The sequence below is a fragment of the Pimephales promelas genome, chromosome 20, assembly GCF_988280905.1.
Source record: "Pimephales promelas chromosome 20, fPimPro1.hap1.1, whole genome shotgun sequence".
NCBI classification, from domain to species: Eukaryota; Metazoa; Chordata; class Actinopteri; order Cypriniformes; family Leuciscidae; genus Pimephales; species Pimephales promelas.
In genome coordinates this window covers 25,124,149-25,145,323 of record NC_142788.1, presented here as the reverse complement: position 1 = coordinate 25,145,323, position 21,175 = coordinate 25,124,149, and the positions used below count along the sequence as shown (strand labels likewise).

Sequence of the window (21,175 nt, the reverse complement as noted above, 5' to 3'; positions counted from 1 at the left end):
AAGATCACCCACATAACATTAAAGTTGTCTACTTGTACTCCGAGTTAAATTGTAAGTTAAATTGATGATTCCTGCACAATAAATTGCTCAGTTTTTCTAATTGAAAGTTGCTTCAGATAAAAGTGTGACATGAGATAATAATATGTATGCATTCAGAAAAAAAACACGAATCAATGTTTACTTTCAGGTATTGATTTATCCTCAATTGCCATCATACTCCTCACACAAGGCATCTTAAGCAAGTACTGTTCATATAATAACATTCCCTGTTTAACAGACAAATCACAAGAAGAAATGTTTCTATGAAGCAAGAGACAGACGTAAATGACAGAAAGCTGCTCGCTGCTCACTTGAACTTTTGTGACGATGTGAACAGTAAGTGCACAGTAATCAATTTCCTTAACAATAATTATTGAGCAAATATTAATTATAAGACAGGATATTGAAAGAGGTCTGTCCATTTTCCAGAACCGATTTTCATTAAAGCACTTTTTCCAAAGTGGCACTGATGCAGAATAATCCCAGTACTAACTGTAACGACCATGCATTTTCCCTTTAATTCAACAGCAGACTTATAATACAATGCCTCAGGTAATTACAGTGCCATCAAGGCATTTCCATCTAATGGCTAAATGTCTGTCACAACATCATGCATTTAATTAAAGATTTCAAAGACCCCTTTTGTAGGAAATTGATTTGAGAATAATTTAAAATATGATTGTTAAACATGACACCATCATCACCGTTAGACAGACAGCGCCACAGTAGGACTGTCCCAGAGAAAGTAAAGTGAGGCAGGGATGAAACCATGTGACAGCTTCAGTGGATAATGTTTGTGAATGCGGTACAGAAAATGGATGTCTTATGAACCATTATGATTGGCTGGGATTGCATCTAAGAGTCATTGACTGACATGTTCTCCACTTTGTTCTCTATATCAGCGTCACCACCCTGTTTCTTCTTCTTCCCTCCTTCCTGCTGTTTCTTCTGCTTCTTGGTTGCCTCCAGTTCAATAGGGGCTGGCTTCACAAACTTGATCATTTCTGTTAAACCTGAGTAAAGAAACCATAATATTGAGATTGATTGGAGACACAATTGGTGACTAATCAGAGGAAACGTAACCTACAGTACACACATTAAACAGCCATCTAAAAGGTCCACTTATAGCTCACATATCCAGTTCTTTTGGTTGAAAAACAGAAAACAGCGTGCAATAGACTCTTTCGCCTCTTCTAGCGCTTGAATGGTTTAAAATAGCTTGAATGTGTAAATTGTCAAGAATAAACAAGTGCAAATTATACACTTTCACTCTATACTAGGCAATTAATCTGTGAATCACATGCGTGTCGAATAGGGATGCACGATATATCGGCCGATATATGTTCATGTTTAATGTTATCGTTATCGGCCTGGTAAGAAAATGTGGCCGATATATTAAAGCCGCTAATTAATGTATTATTCCCTTCAGCTGAGACACTTGTTGAGCACTGTTTATGTTTTTGAATTTCTTGAAATATGATTGATATCTCTTCAAAAAATAAAAATACGGTTCAGTACAACATGTGCAGCGCAAATCTGTCATATCGGCTATACAACACTATAATGAGAACATCATTATAATCGTGCGCTTGGGACATGGATTTAATTGTGAGACTTTTGTTTTTGTAATCAAGCTCTCAAAATTGATAAAAATTTGGATTTAAATTTATCAGCCGATATATCGGTTATCTGCTTTCAAATATAAAGAATTATCAGTATCGGCCAAAATTTTCATATCGGTGCATCCCTAGTGTCGAACCATGGGTCCTGGTCCGTACGGATCACGGCTCAACAATGATCCATTGCACCCCTACTTATGAATCTGTTATTTTTTGGAAATATAAAAACACACAATGCAACCAGGATTATCCGATTAAATTACTTTGTTCCTTGTAGTGAATTGATTCTTTATAGTGAATTAAAAATAGTGTCATCATTGTTGTATGATTCCCAAAAAAATCAGTATCAGATGCAGAATCGTTAAATTCCATATGATTTCCACCCTATCCTTTAACGACTAGGTCATGGCATCCCAAACAAGTCTTTTCCATGCATGTAGAAAAAGATTGAGGCAAACTTTTCTAACTTATCCAGGTAAACAGATCCATACTCAGCGGTGCTCACCTGGAGGCATGAATGCCTTGAGAGGTTCTGGAACAATAACACCGTCCTCTGTCTGGTAGTTCTCCAGGATAGCACATATAACGCGAGTAGTCGCGCACATGGTGGCATTTAGCATGTGCACAAACTCAGCCTTTAAGAAAACAGACAATCACAACAGTCAATCAAACCAACCTCAAATGGTAAAAACAGATAACCCAACATCATTCTTGAGAACTGTAGAACTGTACCTTGTCCATCATTTTCTTAGTCTGACCGTAGCGAATACGCAAGCGGCGAGCCTGGTAATCTGTGCAGTTTGAGCATGACACAAGCTCTCTAAAAGCCTGGGACCCTGGGAACCAAGCCTCTAAATCCAGCTTTTTACTAGCAGCGTGGTTTAGAGCACCTGTCAAACAAAAGCAAACAATTCATTTGAAGCTTTTTTTACAGGAAGCTGATAAAAACCTTCCAACAAATGGCGGCTTATTAGTTCCATTGGTACTTTCAATGGAAAAACTGGACAATGTGAACTAACCCGACACAATGTTGACGATGCGATAGGGGATTCCTAACGACTTATAAAATTCTTCAGCTGTTCCAATCATCTCATCAAACATCTCCCAGGACTCGCCGTCATGAGGAGAGGCGTACACAAACTGCTCGATCTGGAAAGCATTGGAAAGAGTTTGTATTCAGAGGTTGTTCTTCTAAATAATCCCAGAATTTTCTTCAAGAACTTTACTTACTGCTAAATTTGATAGAGGTCTATTCCTTGTTATGTAAGCAATAAGGTACAGGAAAGCCGCTTCGCGCCATGCCTAACAACGCCCTTTAGCCGTTACTTATTCACAATACAGCACTTGCCTCGAGTACCTTATTGCTTTTATAAAACGGTTACCACACAATAAAAAATATTAAAGTGTAAAAATATGTATTGGTGCAACTTTCATGAAGTAATATCACTAAAAGCCTTCCTTCCGATAGAAAAAAATAGTCCCTGACCATGCCCAGCAACAACGTTCCAATGTGTAATATGCATGAAAGCTCAAATATAAACAACACAGGAACTGCAGTGTTACAAGTGATAAAAAAAAATCCGTTGGGTGAAGCGGTCATAGCTGTTTTATCATGAATAAAGCTATTGACCAGAATCAAGGATTGGAACAAACCGTTTTATAAGAAATAATAGTCATCTAAAATTAATATTCCACTGTTCATAGAATTGCCCGGACCTTCTCGAACTGATGGACCCTGAAGATCCCGCGCGTGTCTCTGCCGTGAGAGCCCACTTCCTGTCTGAAGCAGGTGGAGAAGCCGGCATAGCGGATGGGGAGATCCTCTGGCTTGAGCCATTCATCTCTCAGGAAAGCTGCTATTGGCTGCTCCGATGTGGCAATCAAATACTTTTCGTCTACTGAACTGTCGTCGGACTTCTCGCTCCCCTTCCCGATCACCTAAACAAACACATTACATTAAATCCTTTGTTTCTGTAGATTAGTTGTATTAAGTGGATCTAGCATGATGATGTCAACTTTTATGCAACTAATGTATATGTATGTGTGTGTATATATATTATACACACATTAGTATATACATTTTTATAAATCAAAAGGTTCAAATAAAATATAGGACAAACCTTATACAGCTCTTCATCAAACTGGCTGAGCTGAGCGACCTCCTGCATGACTTCTTTCCTCATGAAGAAGGGTGTGTACAGCAGGTTGTAGTTCTTGCTGTACAGGATCCGCAGTGCATAGTTAATTAAAGCCTGCTCCAAGAAAACTAAAGGTCCCTGAAATACAATACAACAAAACATTTTAAAATGGGTGCCAAGTGCTTTTTGGCATGTTTCTTTTGAAGAACGGACATGAGAACGGGGGTAAATATTGTGCAACAAGGCAAAATGGTTCCCACATGCTCAGTATTGGAATGTTCAGAAGTGGTTTACACAAAAACAATGCCGTTGTCCTTCAGTTCCCTTCCTTGCACAGTTTGAAAATCCACAAAAAATTAGGTGAAAGGGCAACAAACCTTTAGGAAGTATCCTCTGCTTCCAGCCACGACGGCTCCTTTTTCCCCTTCGTATCCATCCACCATGACAACCAGGTCCACGTGAGAATACTTCTTCTGCACTGTGCAGTCACCCCAGGTGCGTTCCACCTTATTATCAGCATCCTGAGAAAGAGAAACAACATTTTACCTTAATCTCCAGTTGAATAAGTTAAGCCAGTGTTTCCCAAACCTGTTCCTGGCGGCACACCAACACTGCGCGTATTCTTTGTCTCCCTTATCAAACACAAATGATTCAACTCATCAGCTCATAATCAGGTGGGTTAATGAGCTGATGAGTTGAATCAGGTGTGTTTGATTAGGGAGACAAAGAATACGCGCAGTGTTGGTGTGCCGCCAGGAACAGGGTTGGGAAACACTTGGCTAAGCAACAACATATACCACCATTTTTTGTATGGTGGTTGTGTCCACACACAGACATATTTATATGCAAACACCAAATAAAAGTGAATTTTGCATCCGATGCCCCCTTAAACCCCACTGAGAATCTTTGGGATGTGCTGGAGAAGATATAACGCTGCAAAGCGAACATATGTAGGCGAGAAATTGATGCAACTTTGGATGGAAATAAATGTCTTTTCATTGCATGAGTTTATAGAAACGACGCCATGATGAATGCGTGCCGTAATTAAAGGGTTAGTTCACCCAAAAATGAAAATTCTGTCAGTATTTACTCACCCTCATGTTGTTCCAACCCCGTAAGACCTTCGTTCATCTTCGGAACACAATTTAAGATATTTAACATATTAAGATCGCTCCTGCATACAGTCCGTAGGCTTCTTGAGGGACTGGCTCTTGCTGTCCCCGAAAAGTCATTAAAGACATCGTTAAAATAGTCCAAGTGACTACAGTGGCTCAATCTTAAGTTTATCAAACGACACGAACACTATTTGTGCGCCAAAACAAACAAAAATAACGACTTTATTTCAACTATTCACTTCCTTCTCCATGGGCCTGTAGTCAGTTAAGTTAAGCTTACGCTATTAAACTAGTAACCTGACTCGCGCAGAGGGAGAAATAAACGAATAGTTGAAATAAAGTCGTTATTTTTGTTTGTTTTGGCGCACAAATAGTGTTCGTGTCGTTTGATAAACTTAAGATTGAGCCACTGTAGTCACTTGGACTATTTTAACGATGTCTTTAATGACTTTTCGGGGACAGCAAGAGCCAGTCCCTCAAGAAGCCTACGGACTGTATGCAGGAGCGATCTTAATATCTTAATTTGTGTTCTGAAGATGAAGATTTTTGGGTGAACTAACCCTTTAAAGCCAAAAGCAGTCCAGCAAAATATTACAGTGTGTGATTTTTATTTCTTTTTTGGCCAGGCAATGTATTTGGTTTGCAGGACCTGCCAAGTGTACACCTTGAAACTCACCTCATCGTTGCTGATGGGCACAGAGGGATGCAGGAGGTTTCCGATCTCTCTCAGGAACTCAAAGCGCTCCGCCTCCAGCTTTAGACGATCACTGTCTGTCTTCTGCACAGCCTCGTCCACCAGTAACCGCACCTTCTTAATCTGAGTCACCGTGAGGGGCTGCCAGAGACAGAATGCAGAATTATTGCTCACAGATGGGTTGTGAATCATTGTTTAATGTACTTAGTCAAAGTTGAGAACAGTTGTGCACAATTTGTTTTCAGGATTCTTTGACGAACAGAAAGTTCAGAAGGACAGCATTTATTTGAAATTAAACATCTTTTGTAATATTATAAATGTCTTTAATGTAACTTTTGATCAATTTAATGCATTTTTGCTGAATAAAAGTATTCATTTCTTTGATTTCTTAAAAACAAAAAAAAAACTCACTTCTGAACGGTAGTGTGTAATGTTACAAAAGCTTTCTATTTCAGATAAATGCTGTTCTTTTTAACTTTCTGTTCAACACTGAATGATTTCTTGAATAATAATAAATGTTTCTTGAACAGCAACTCAGCATATTAGAATGATAATGTGACACTGAAGACTGGAGTTATGATGCTGAAAATTCAGCATTTCAAATATATTCAAATAGAAAACAGATCTTTTAAATTGTAAAAAAAAAATACATCACAATATTACAGTTTTTACTGTTTTTTGGATCAAATAAATACAACCTTGGTGAGCAGAAGAGACTGCTTTTTAAACATGAAAAAAATCTTACTGATCTAAAACTTTTGAACAGTAGTGTATATTCACTTATTATACAATAAGTATGTGAATTATACATTATAGCTCGACTCACTGATAATGTTTCTCCAACGAGGGCTTCCAGATTCTGAGCCTCTTCTGGAAGAGTGTCATCGTCACCAACTGGCTCTTTCTTCTGCAAAAGCGCCATACGACCAGCAAGCAGAATAGTATTATTACTCAATGATAACAGATCAAAACAAATATATGACAGCTGCTTTACGTACCTTCATCTTTTCACCGATGGCTTTGCTGCACAGATTCTTGGCCTTGTTTAGGTTATCCGCTGTGAAGCGACCTGGAGGCATAAAAAATATATATAATTCTAACACAAATGCATATCACTGATATAATGGCAAGAGTAATCTTCCTGTTTTATAAATTATGCTAAAATTTGAAATAATCGGGAGAAGAAAATATATCTTTGGATGAAGACTTTGAACAACTAAGGAAATGTGTACTGCATTCAAGCAAGAAAGTAAATGTGAAATTACGCTACAAGCAATGACAAATGAATTGAATTATGAATCCGGCACCAAGCCACCAACTAATTAAAAAAAAAAAAAAATCACACTTTTACAATTACAATAAATTGTATCAGCATATTTTCACAGTCCTAGAATAAGGAGGAATACAATCCAATATATTGCAATAAAGTAATTTTATTTAATCCAACAAGATGAAACTTAAATGAATATTAAAAATGTTGCCTTGACAACTAACTGAAATAAAATAAGTTGAAAAAGAACAAGAAAAGTTAATATAAAAGCTAATACAAAATATTAAAGATAATATAATAATTAAAACAATAAAAAAATAACAGTCAATGCAGCATAAATTAAAGATGATGGTGAATACATATTTTGCTAATTAAAATATATTAACTCATATTGAGTTATTAACTCACAATCGACCCATCATAGGTGTATGACTTTCTTCTTTTAACTGAACACAATCAGAGTTTTTATTAAATAATATCCTGGCTCTTCTAAGATTTGTAATGGCATTGAATATTGAGTTTTTGAAGCAAAAATCGCATCCATTCATCATAAAAGTAATCCATATGACTACAGTGGGTTAAATATAACTTATGAAGTAATCTGTTTTTGTAAGAAAAATATCAATATTTCTAACTTTATAAATTATAATACATCACTGGCTTTTGGCAACGGCCGTACGCATGTACACAAAAACTCATTGCTTCGCTTCAAAAGGCATTTATTACCCACTTGAGTCATATGGATCATTTTTATGATGGATGGATGCGTTTTTTGGAGATTCAATAAATCAGGTGCTATTCAATGTCATTACAAAGTTGGGAAGAGCCAGGATATTATTTAATAATGCCTGTGTTTGGCTGAAAGAAGAAAATCATTTACAGTACACCTAGATAGGCTGGAAGGCGAGTAAATTACGGGATAATTTTCATTTTTGAGTGAACTATTTCTTTAAGTCGGCGACATGAGACTGAAGTTTTGATAGCATTTTCTTCCCTACTGTGACATATGTGCGAGTGAAACGGCATCTTGACAAGAGAAAATGTAGGGTTGATTTTTTTTTTTTATGTACTTGATTTTGTTCATTGGGAATTGATTGAATCCTTGGATGGTTGTGGGTTGCTATTGGTCGATCATATGTGAGTGACAGGTTGTCCCGCCCTCACGCCAGTAAACGCATCATCGGAGAAGAGATGTCGCTGCAAGTGGGAGGGGAATTTATTTTGATTAAAGATTAGGAAAGAGCAAATCAATTTTGAAACAATAACGTGCATGGATAAATAATTTGTAATAAATACTGCAATAAAGAAAACAAGAATTGTCCATTTTTATTTCATGGTGACTTTAAAGCAACCTATGGTGATGACCACACCAAGCTTAAAATATATTAATAGTATAGACTTTTAGATGGATTTAAAGGAATAGGGAATTAAATTGTCAAACTGATATAATATTTCACTCTTTGATGAAAGACCTGTATGGCACACATCATCACTGACAGTCAGCTGCTCCTCCTCTGTATTCACCCTGACATTGAGATTGCATCAGATTCAGCCGGGTGATGCTGCGACAGGTTTAACCAATGTATACTCATACCTCTCATTCCCGAATAACACCTGATATAAACGTATATTCGGCTAAATAACAAAAACAAGTTTTATTAACTGAAGTAAACAATGTTAATCACACTATGACAGGCGGGTTGAGTATTAGCGTCAATGCTACATGCTACTCCAGTAAACCGGTAATGCGGGTTCTGCCATGGTTCTGCACGTTTCCACGCATTTTACATTAACTTTATTATGTGGTGTAGCACAGTCAGTGTGTGTTTCCTCTCTTAAAGTCTTTACGTTGATTAACAGATCTGTATACGTGTCACAAACTGTTCTCATCCACAGGCTGCCATGTGTTTCGTTAGCTGTAGCGTTAGCCGATAGCTGCTACTCACATTTCCTCCATTCTGTATCCGCCTCGACCAGTTTATCCACCAGAGACACATCCTTGAATCGTTTCCTCTGGGTTTCCCGCACGATTTCAGGATCGCCGCCTTTGTCGGTGCGAAACAGGTCTAAATCGAGCACCATGATGCCTGTGTACACGGTGTGCAGTGCGGATGAATGGAGGAAAGGAATATGGAAAGTATGGAGAAATATGGAGGGGAGGCGCTAGAGAGCCTGCTGCTATGCATATTCATTACTCATTCTCAGCTCTGGCCAATTACAGAATCATACTACTGAGCTAATGAATATTAATTACTTTGAATCGACGGAGTCATGCGTAAGCTAATTCATATTCATGAGCAACCTTCGTGAATTCAGTTTACTGCCTTTTTTAATATGTTTTACCTTTTATAAGTCATTATTGATATTTTATTCTCCCAACTGGGATTTTTTCGTCTTCTTCTTGGTGGTGGTGGCATACATTTTTTTTTTTTTAAGTTTAAAGGTTATCAGCACCAACACAGGCTACTTTTCATCGAGAGGCTTGACAGTCAACATAAAATATTTTAAAATGGATGTAATTTGGATAATATAATGATATATAATAATATTATAATGGTGCCATTCTTCACTAGAAACCGTTATTGTAACAAAAATGGCTTGCAAGTAATTTTTCTTATGGTCAGTGGGCTACGTAATGTTTAGGGTGTTTTGTGTAGCTCGGCGATGTTTTGGTAATTTCCTGTTCCCATTTCTCATGCAGAATTTCCATCTCTAGTATAAAACATCTTAAACCGTGGAGATCAGATAAGACCAGCAAACCATCTTAGACTGTTTTAAACTTTATTTATCTATCAGTTTGAACTGTTCCAAGTCTGCATTTGTGCTTAGTATGTTCTTGTAATAATTTGATTATTGTTCTAATGGGATATCATGCCCATTTACTTTTTACTTGTAGGCCTATAGCTTAGTAGAAATGATTTGCTACAAAACAGTGAAGTCCAAAGTAAATTATTTCATTCTAAATAGCCCATAAATATTACTCCACAATTCAATGTTTAAAAATAGCATCAGTTTTCTGTGTGTAACTCTGAAATGTCTTTGTTGGTGTTGCCAATTTTCTGAACAGCATTGGCAAGCTGTAACAATATTTATTGGTGATGAAAATTATGATTATTTACTTTATCGTGGAAAATGGGTTTGAATTCCTTGACAATGATTCAAATGCATGAAAAACAATTGTACGTAACAAATTTGATGTTGTTGCCAATGCTTGTTAAGTTTTATATTCGTAAATCAAAGCATTCTAAAAGGGTCAGATTGAAAAAAAAAAAAATGTACATCAGTCGAATAAATTAGTCCTAGCTATTATTTACAAAACAATGGAAGTTTATTTGTAAAACATCATGCATTCATACATTTTCATAAACATTTTATGTAAGAGTTTATAGCTTATATTCTAAAAACAGAGATGTTACACAACACAACTCACTGGGACATATGTGTGTTTTTTCTCCTGAATTTCCTTGCATTATAATAATAAAGATTATACATTATTAAAATATATATATTAAAAAAAGCCTTGCATTATTATAATGTAAGACCAAGCAGACATTTAGGCAGTTTGTCAAATAAAATACAGTAATTTCCCTTCATATTAGACAAACACAGACTGTTGCAAAAATAACTGATTAAAAAAACAGCAAACAATATAATAAAGATAATTAAAAATAACACTTCATGTAAACAAATGACACAATTTAAGGTCATTCACTACAATAAATCAAGAGTCCTTAAACATTTTCCATATATTCTTTAGAAAGATTACTGGGATTGCATGCAAATGGATATTCATTGTCACATGATGTTTATCATTCATGAAAATAAGCAGGAAATACACAAATAAGGCAAAATCAATACACATTTGCATGAAAACAATCGTTCACAGCATTCGGCAACCTCACTGTACTTCCGGTTCCCTCTCATTTGTTTTTCTCAACAATCTAAAAAAAGGCCCATGCAATTTAGATAAAGTTGAACTCCTGTGAGAGCTGTTAGTGGATGCTATGTGGTTGCTAGGGTATTCTGTACATTGTTATGTGGTTGCTGGGTACTTAATGATTATCGGGTCTTCAAATATGTCTTTTTTATTACATTTTTCTACTCATGATATTACTGCACTTCACTATTCGATATATATTTAAAAAAAATCAATGTATTTATTTTGATAGCCTACATTTGTAATTCAATGTATTTATTTTATATTTTTCCACTGACTGACTCTCTTCCAGACCCCAGTTTGAAAACCTCTTACGCTAGGAAATACGTAAATCATCTGCAAGGTGAATTTCATTCAATGTACGTGTAATTTCGTAGCTCACGCACACGCTTTATGTTAGGCTGCATCTGAAATCGCAAACTTCCCTATAACAGTAACAGTATGTGACAAAAGAAGTATGTTTGAATTGACAGAACTAATATATTAAGGAAAAAAGTACCCGGATGACCTACTACTACTGGCGAGATTCTGAAGTGTGCATACGATGGACACTTTACAATCCCTTGAGGTCACAATGACAGCTTTTGTGAATGGCAGTGAAGCATCGCAACTGAACTTGGTAGGTCACATGATAATGACAACATGGCAAGGCAGTAAATCCAGATTACATACATACTACACCAACTCATTCTATATAGAACATACTTTTTTAGGGCCCGTGAAGTAATTACTACTCGAATATGCGATTTCAGATGCATCCTTATTCATATTTTTGTTGTTACATTAACTAGTTTGCCCACAAGATGGCAACACTGGCCTGAACCATTGTTTCACAGTCAGAAAAGAAACAAAAACAGAACAAGAACAAAAAATAATAATCGAAATCCACACGTGCTGACGTGTGATTGTGTGAGAGGATTAAAAGTTGCATCCAAAATGACTATGCACTTATGTACCCACCCATGTAGTGTATGAATTTACACTTTGAAAGGCTATGAAAAAAAATGTAAGTATACTTTAGGTTGTGTGAGTGCATTTATCGATGTATTTTATGAAATGATTGGATTTCCTACATATTCCTCTTCAGTCGGCTCCTCAGAAAACTGTGCCTTGGCCTCCTGTATGGCCAGCTGTAGTGCCGCCCCAGCTGGGAGTTTACAGTACCCACTTTCTAAAATATCCTCCACCTGTAGGTAAACTCCAGGCTTCTGCAAAGCCACTCCGTGAAGATGGGAGAAAAGCAAAGGTAAGTCTTTAGTCAGGGTGTATCTTGAAGCGAGACCTAGTGACGCTGGGATATCGGACTCTCGCGAGTACTCAAATATGGCCACCATGAATTTGGAGAGGTCTTGACCCAACGCTTTGGCACGACACAGCTCCTCTCCGATCATGGAAACAGTAACTAAGGTGGTGTTCTCCAGCGGTTCCCCATCCTCAGACTGGTTTTGATGGAGACCTCGGGAGCAGATGACCAGCACAAAGTCACAATCCTTCATGTTCTTGCAATGCCACCCCAAACTGCCCTCCTCCATAATGTGCAAGGCCTCCCACAAGTCTAAATGCACCTAAACAGAATAACAATAGAGATAAAGAGATGAAAACCATGTTTAGACATTTTTTCATTTATGGATACATAAAAAATACATTTTAATGTAGTTTATTTTATCTATTTAGATTTTATTCATTTTTATTTATATTATTTGATACTTTTGTAGAGATACTGATGGCCAATGTGGAGATAATATTGTGTTTTTAGAACTGAAAGGACCAGTGTTGTTATTGTTGTTAACTAAACCTAAAAACTGTTCCCGTTAGATAAAATAAAATATAAATATTTAGCTGAAAACTTACAAAAAGTTGATGTACACACAAAAAAATTATTAGTTATTTAGAAATATATAAAAATCTGAGAAAATGACAAAAAAAAAACAATAAAAAATTAAAAATATAAAAAATAAAAGCAAATTCAAAATATTAATAAATACTATAAGAATGTGTAAACAATAGTAAAATAACACTGGAAAGAGTGTTTCATTATTTACTATTCAAATGAGTTAGGTTTTTTTTTTTGTGTGTGTGTGTGTGTGTGTTAATTTTTTTTTTTCAATAATATATAAGGATATATAAGGAAATATATATATAAATAAATATTTATAAATAAATATATAAGGAAATACATTTCATGTTTCCTTTAAAGATGGATGGGAAAACAAAATCTTAAAATAATACAAATATTCTCAGCATGCTTTGATTTAATCCTAATACACTTACTTGAGTCGCCATGTGCTTTTGCAAAAAAGCAGCCAGTTGCAACACGACTCTGACGTGGGCAGGACCATCATTACTGGAATAGCAAATCAGAAGACGAGGGGGGCGGGTGGGTTTGTCCAGCAAAACACTCTGTCCTTCACACAGTTTTTTGTCATAGTACTGTTCGATGATTTCTGACAAATAGGAAATAACAAACACAATTGCCCATTAGTACAAAACAACGTACATCTTAAGTTTGGTTCACAATGTGTGATTTTAGCCGTCTGAGACAAAAAAAAAAAAAAGAATCCTAAACGATTACTCAGATCCTAGGGCAAAATTTGAAGTCTTTGATCACTAGTTTGACATCTTTGCAGACAGCCGATTAATGACCTTTACCCTCAGGCAAAATTGTGTCAGTCTCAGAAGATCTGACGCACGGTCCTGTAATGCGACTTCTCCCACGACAATCATCAATTCAACAAGTCACTGAACGCGTCACGGACTGATGATGTCAAACTTCTTGCATGCGTCTGTTTTTAGCATATCTTGATTGCCGTTGGCTACAGTCTGACATCAATGACAACTGAGACCCTACAGTATGTGACATTGCTTGACTATTATTTCGGACAAGCAACACTATTATAAATCTTACACTGTGCACCCAGCTTTCATTGGCATTCTCAAAAACACCATTTAAACTTCACAAATTAATTTATAGTCCTGCCTTTGAGAACAAAATATTCAACATGTATAAATAAAAAGCAGAAGACAACGTGACGCTTCGCAGTTTTATCACTGACCAGTATGTTAATGAAGTACAATCACTTATCGATTGGTTATAAAACTCAAACCTGGTCTCATTTTGGTCTGGACTTGTTTCTTCTTCAGTCTTTTCTTGTAGACAGCGATGAAGGTGAGGACTGCGGTACCAGCAAGCAGGATTCCCACGGACAAGAGTACCATCAGTGAAGGGCTTTCGGTCAAGTGTGAGGTTGATGTCTCTGATCGTGAGAGGGAAAAATACCAAACGGATTATGACATTAAAGTCTTTGATAACATAATTGTTTCAAAGGGTGTTGCCTCTTTAAGAGCTGCCAGGCATTTTACTCCACCTGCAGATTCTGTACACGCTAAAGACTAAGCATTGTGCACGTAACAAAAAAATGTGTTTTGCCTTCAGTGTGTACAATAATCTCTAACATGAATGTGAATGTGGGTTCTTTTTTGATTTGACAGTTCAACTTTACCTTCAGAGCTATGTTTAACCACAACAACGAACGTTTTCCTGACTGCATCCACGACATCGGCGGCAATCTGAAGGGAAAAAAATGTAAAAACTACTGAACAAAAAAACATCTGGGAATTATATAGATATATAGAATGTTATATCAAATATTTGTAGAAGCTTATTGGCACGGACTTTTTAATGTGTCTGAATGGTTGTGTCCCTGATCTCTCATTCAATATTAAAGAAAGCTAAACAAACACACACCCATTTAATCTGAAGAATGAAGACTCACCTGACAGGTGTAGTTTGTCCCTGCTTGGAGATTCTGCAACCGGTATGTGTGATGTGTCTTGTTGAGACTAAAATCCTAGACATCAGCAAAAATTCTGATTTAATAGTTATCAGGTGACCGTTTGAGAAACTGTATTAATTTCATATTTGTTTAAATGATCCATAAATAACATTGATTCATATTACACTTATAGTACACAAATAACAATATCTGTATTCTTAAGTCTGTATAATAGACGTTGTTAAAGTTTAAAAACTTTTGCTGATAATTTACTCACCCCATGTCATCCAAGAGATGTCCTTGTTTTTCTTTCCTCAGTCGAAAAGAAATTAAGGATTTTGATGAAAACATTCCAGGATTTTCTCCATATAATGGACTCCATTGGGAACCAAACGGTTCAAGATCCAAATGAGAGTTTCAGTGCAGCTTCAAAGGGCTTTAAACGATTCCAGACGATGAATAAGGGTCTAATCTAGCGAAACGATCGGCCATTTAAAAAATAAAACATATTTCATATATATTCATCGTCTGGAGTCGTCTAAAACACTTTGCAGCTGCACTGAAACTCTCATTTGGACCTTGAACTGTTTGGTTCCCATTGAAGTCCATTATATGGGGAAAAATCCTGGAATGTTTTCATCAAAAACCTTAATTTCTTTTCGACTGAAGAAAGAAAGACGTGGACATCTTGGATGACATGGGGGTGAGTAAATTATCAGCAAAAGTTTTTTTAAAAGTGAACTACTCCTTAAATGTTTTATATTTAAAATGTTTGGTTTTTTTAAACCCACCGGTTTGATGCTTGTGTAATTTCGTAGCCCACCTCCGAAACATGATGAAAAATACTGACGGACTTCAAAGTTCTCAGGTGCAAGGTTAAAGGTCACATAAACATCCTGGTTCTCCTGGTGGACCTCAACGTATCTGGGATACCAGTCTATAATGAATGACATGAGTCATGACATGAATGAACCAGCCCGTTCTCATCCTTTAGCGTCACATAGAACGTTATGACAAAACGGCGCTATACTACGCACATGGCATCGTTTATCGTTAATATAACACGCGAACCCAAGGCGTCATAAATCCTTTAGCGTAATATGAGACTACCCTACCCTACCCCACACCTAAACCTACCCATCACAACGCGTGTTATATTAACGATAACGGGTGCCATGTGCGTAGTATGGCGCCGTTTTGTCATATAGCGTTCTATATGACGCTAAAGGATGAGAATGCGTTGGAATGAACACATCTGAGGAGGACCATGTGCAATGATCAACAGGAACACAGAAGACACGTGATGGCTACAACACTCACCTTTCTCACACTCTTCAAGACCATTTTTTTCAGGACATGCTGAAAACACAAATTGTGAAGTAGCATTTGTTAAATGATTCTCTTAATGTGCAGTGGTGCAAGTTGTCAACATTGTGAATGACTATCAAACTAATTACGTGGTTTGTTTTTAATCAAAAGGGAAGTGCTTACTGCGTGTGAAAAACATTTTCTTCTCATAGGACTGCTCCCACCGCTCAGGGACGGGGAGTGCCATGACAGTCACGACATACTCCCTATCCAAAGACAGATTTGTGAAGGGATCCGAGTAATAGACCTGTGAAAACCATCAAGACAATACATTGCTTGATCTCATGACTTCAGGAACTAGTACATTTGAACTCCGTTATATAAATACAGAAACAGTAAGTTCTTAAAAAGATACTAAAAGCCCTGTTTTGTTTTGTTTTTCCTTTTAGTTTGAAAATATATTACACAATAATATAATATAGAATAAAATAACATTGGACGCTGCCTACGTTGTAGGTTTTTTTTACATACCCGATGGGCATGTGCAGGGGTGAGGGACAGATTGCTACCCAGGAGAAAGAGCTGACATGATAATTGAGATCCACCAAGAGCCTGAAGGGTTACTTGAAATCCTCGTAAGAATGCAATACCTGTGTACATCATTAAAATATTAGACAGTTACAGAGGGGACGATATATAGATTGAACGACAGATAGGCATTGATAGAATTACAGACAGATGGATAGAACAGACAGACAGATGGATAGATGGATGATGGATAGAACTACAGACAGATGGATGGATGGATGGCTAGAACATGAAACGACAGACAGACAGAGTGACGATCATTACCATATTGACTTGGGTTCCATGATACAGTAATGGTATCAAATGTTGGATCTTTATTGGCTTCAAACTCGATGTGAATATTTTGAGGTGGGTGAACATAATGCTGGCAGACCTCTGGGGTTTCCTGACCTAGAAAATATTGACAAGGCCAAGGTACACAACCTAGCCGAGGAGAGGAGTTACAACACAGTTACACTAAATGAGCTCGTTATTGTAATGAGCTATTTGTACATGACATGAGGTACACTGTCAAAAGCTACTTTGAGATGGTAAAGTTAAAAACATCCGAGAACAAGTGAAAGGCATTTGATTTACATGAGACAATAAGATTAAGAAAAATCCTAACTTTGAAAGCAGCTGAAAATGGAAAATCAAACATATACAGATTACAGTTTGGTTCAAGGAAAGCCAAATATAAGTGATTCCTGGAACTGCTGTAAACAATTGTAATGCAAAACAGCTTGTCTTGTTTTGTGAAATTACCAGAACAACTTAATCCAACAAAACAAGCGAGAGTAATTATTCTACATCACGCAACCCGAATTAACAATTAAAAATGTCAGTCACACTTTTAGTAAGTCAACACTGATCGCTGCCTGTGAAAGGCTATTTCAAATCCATTTCATATGTTATCATTTAGCGATGCGGGATGCAGGACAAAATGTACTTTTACTGGCCGTGTAAAGCATGCAAAGTCAATGCCAGAATGTTTGATGAGCTTTTTCTCACTAATGCCATCATCCTGAGAAATGTAAAACTCAATCGCCAGTTGAGTTGTTTATACACTGATCATTAACTGTGTTCACAGTCATGTTTGTCCATTATCCTTGGGTTCATCTACAAGTTTACATTATTTCACTGGCTGAAAGCAATCCCTTTACTCCTACGAAGCTTTATTTCATTAACTCCTTGAAAGTTTACAATGACCATTGGGTTTTGGCAGAGCTGGATTATGTTGTGTCATTATAGGTCAATATGTGGGTGCTGGACATATACAATAAAATTGACTTACTTCCAAACGGGCTGGAGGAGGGAATAATGGGAGATATTTGCACATTGTCTGCTGTGATTCTGCAGTATTCACATCTTGGGTCTCCCTGAAAATACACATCGTCCACTTTATAAAAAAAATAAAAATAGGGAAAATAGGAAATATTACAGATTCTGCACTATTTCTAGGCAACTAAATGTGTAATAACACTGACCTCTAATTTTTCAGTTAGAAATCATATAATTTGCGGTTTTACACAGAGTGGCATATGGCTTTGTGCTCTTTCAGAACTAGAGACACGCATCCAAACTTTAATCGTGGATAGTAAGCAAGGAAGGGCTTTAGATACTGCTTTGGATGTGATGTGTGTTCGGTTCCGGTGTTGTGCCGAATTTCGACCCCCGCCAAATTATTACCCCCCTAGTATTGGTAGGTTTAGGATTAGTTGTGGGGGAGGGGTTAAGATTAGGGGCGGGGTTGGGATTAGGCAATCAGGTACTGACTTCAACGAGGGGGGTAATAATTTGGCAGGGGGTCGAAATTAGGCACAACACCGGCTGTAGAGCCCGTGAGACGCTGTACTCGCGGGACAAAACCCCGCTCTTCCGTTCCGATTATAACAAATATATTCTACTCACTCAGTGAAACACCCACTAAGAATCCTGTTAAAAGTGCCCTAGTTATTGGCGGTTCTATTACAAGGAACGTGAAAATACACCAGCCGCCATAGCCGGGAACCAGTGCAAAATTAAAAGTGCTGGCTAATTATAACCCTAAATTCTCTATAATTGTATTATTCACGTCGGCACTAATGATGTTCGACATCGCCAGTCAGAGATCACTAAAATTAACGTTAAAGGGGTGTGTGAACTCCTAGTTCACAAGTACGATGTCAGGCACTGTAATTTGCTTTGGCCCCCTTCCGGTCCGTTCACCAGAGTGATGATGAGAAGTCCTCACGCAACGCCTGGCTGTCTAAGTGGTGTCTGCAAAATAATATAGGGTTCAGAGACAATTGGAAAAGTTTTTGGGGCAGACCTGAGCTGATGAAAAGAGATGGTATTCATCCCTCCTGGGATGGTGCCGAATGCCGATCTTCTCTCTAGTAATATGGCACATCTTAGAGCTCAAACATGACGATTTGGGGTTCAGAAACAACCCAAACAAGCACAAACACAACCCTAGTTATTTATTCGATACAGTGGCTAAATTAACAAGAAATCAAGCTTCTACTTCGAAGTTTCCAAAGAGCACAGCAGTAATGACTTTATGAACTTCTTTGCTTACAAGACTAATAATATTAGAGATTAAATTATAAAGTTATGCAACCATCTACTACAGTATTACATCAGGCAGTGCATTGTAGTCTCCCTGAGGAAAAATTCCATTCATTTCTTGCAGAGATTTGTCTAAACTTGTTAAATCATCTAAAACAACATGTATATTAGACCCTATACCAATTAAGCTCCTGAAAGAAATGCTTCCAGAGGTCATAAATCCTCTTCTGAAGATCTTTGAAAGATGGAAACTTTTAAGCTCGCTGTTATTAAACCTCTTATTAAAACAAAACAACTTGATCCTAGAGAATAGGTCAATTACGTGCCAATCTCAGATCTAACCTTTTTGTCAAGATACTAGAAAATGTAGTATCCTCACAATTATGTTCCTTTTTAGAAAGAAATGGTATCTGCGAAGATTTCCAGTCAGGATTTAGACCGTACCATAGTACTGAGACTGCTCTCATTAGAGTTACAAATTATTTGCTTTTATTATCCGATCGTGGTTGTATCTCTCATTCTCTCCATTAGTGTTACTCGATCTTAGCGCTGCATTTGATACCATCGACCACAATATTGTTTCAAATAGACTCAAACATTAAGTTGGCATTATATGTCGATGATACTCAGGTCTATATCTCTTTGTGCCCCAATGAAACTTGCCAATTCAAGAATTTTAACGGAATGCACAGCTGATATAAAAATTTGAATGACTAGTAATTTCCTATTACTTAATTCTGAAAAAAAAAACAGAGTTTCTAATAATTGGTAAAATAAAAGGCGGTAGATCATTTTCCATTTAGCACCTAAACTCTGGAACAGTCTCCCTAACATTGCCCGGGAAGCAGACACACTCTTGTCAGTTTAAATCTAGACTAAAAAAACATACACAGAGAAAATAATACTATCATATAAAAATCAATAAAATTATTATTAGGCTGCATAAATTAGGTCAGCCGGAACTGAGAACACTTCCTATGACACTCGAAGTATCTGTTACATCATAAGAAGAATGGCATCTACGCTGATGTCAGTCTATCTGCTTATTAAAAGGTTTACTGTAATCAGCCAACAGTATTCAGATCAGATGGTGGACCTGAGCCTAGACATGACCACAACGCATGATGTAGTCAGCCGGATTTTGGTTCCTTGCCACTGTCGCCTTTTTTCACTTACTTAAGATGGACTGTGATGCTATTTTCTTCTGGAAACAAACTTTGTTGCATTATTTTCCTGTGATCTCCGTTAAGCTGCTTTGAAATTATCTGTATTGTAAAAATCGCCACATAAATAAATGTGACGTCATGCTATAATCAATGATAATCAAACTAAATAAAGCAGACAGATACTGCAAAAAACAAAACAAATCAAATGATCATGTACCTGACCTGAAGCAACCAGAAAAACAAGATATAGTGAAAAGGCAAAAAATATTGAAGCACGAAAGAGAACCAAAGGAGCAAAAAGAAAAGACCGAGATTAAGATCAGTCTGTGAGAATGAGTGAGACAAGTGAAAGTGAAATCCCTCGATGAACACTTTGCGACAATCCAGCATACTTATATGAATTTCACTGATGACAATATTGGCAAAAAAAAAAAAACAACATTTAATGAATTTGATCTAATGATTCATGAGAAATCATACACTTTTTACAATTAAAAAAAAATCTAAACCCTTATTTCCAGGTGCAAATTAGATTTTGAAATCCAGATTTTCAGTTGGGTCTCATTGGAGAATTATGAGTTTAAAGTTATATTTATTTACATAACAATTAATTTAATCCTTAGCGAAATTAATAAAAACAGTACTGCTTATTCCTTAAATGTTGTTACAGCCGAATGGAAAAGTAAAAGTATGAAGTCTTACCAAGCGGATGCATTCAAGCGTGCAACTCTGAGGTCTGTAAGATTCACCATGGGCGCCGAGGGATAAACTGACCAGCAGGAGCAGATCCAGGGTCAGTGTGGGTGGCCTCATCCCACTCCCTTTACCTGCCTGAAGGACACTGAAAACCGTCTTCAAACCCCAACACGACTATGTCCTCAACACAGATAAGCCAGGTCTCTTGAAGAACTTAAGATCACTTGAGTGAAAGCAGAGGGGGTGGAACGGAAGGGGAAGGGAGGAGGTAGGCAGAGGGTTGGGAATGAAAACAACAGCAGT

At 37.0% G+C, this 21,175-nt stretch overlaps 2 protein-coding genes across 2 annotated transcripts; both read right to left on the bottom strand.

Annotated features, from left to right (window-relative positions):
* Positions 1-176: 176 nt before the first annotated feature.
* On the bottom strand, positions 177-9,028 carry sars1 (seryl-tRNA synthetase 1). Its single transcript, XM_039652735.2, has 11 exons — positions 8,822-9,028; positions 6,604-6,674; positions 6,432-6,512; positions 5,588-5,746; positions 4,174-4,317; positions 3,779-3,934; positions 3,375-3,596; positions 2,678-2,807; positions 2,391-2,548; positions 2,164-2,293; positions 177-1,052 (listed from the first exon to the last, which is right to left on the bottom strand). Exons 1-11 carry the CDS (start codon positions 8,955-8,957, stop codon positions 895-897), a joined length of 1,545 nt encoding a protein of 514 aa, XP_039508669.2. The 5' UTR covers positions 8,958-9,028; the 3' UTR covers positions 177-894.
* A 2,746-nt stretch (positions 9,029-11,774) lies between these two features.
* LOC120462876 (interleukin-17 receptor D) lies at positions 11,775-21,105 on the bottom strand. Its single transcript, XM_039651577.2, has 12 exons — positions 20,879-21,105; positions 17,755-17,839; positions 16,746-16,904; positions 16,425-16,543; positions 16,077-16,200; positions 15,906-15,944; positions 15,377-15,522; positions 14,586-14,660; positions 14,313-14,379; positions 13,917-14,066; positions 13,084-13,256; positions 11,775-12,377 (listed from the first exon to the last, which is right to left on the bottom strand). Exons 1-12 carry the CDS (start codon positions 20,987-20,989, stop codon positions 11,862-11,864), a joined length of 1,764 nt encoding a protein of 587 aa, XP_039507511.2. The 5' UTR covers positions 20,990-21,105; the 3' UTR covers positions 11,775-11,861.
* Positions 21,106-21,175: the final 70 nt, after the last annotated feature.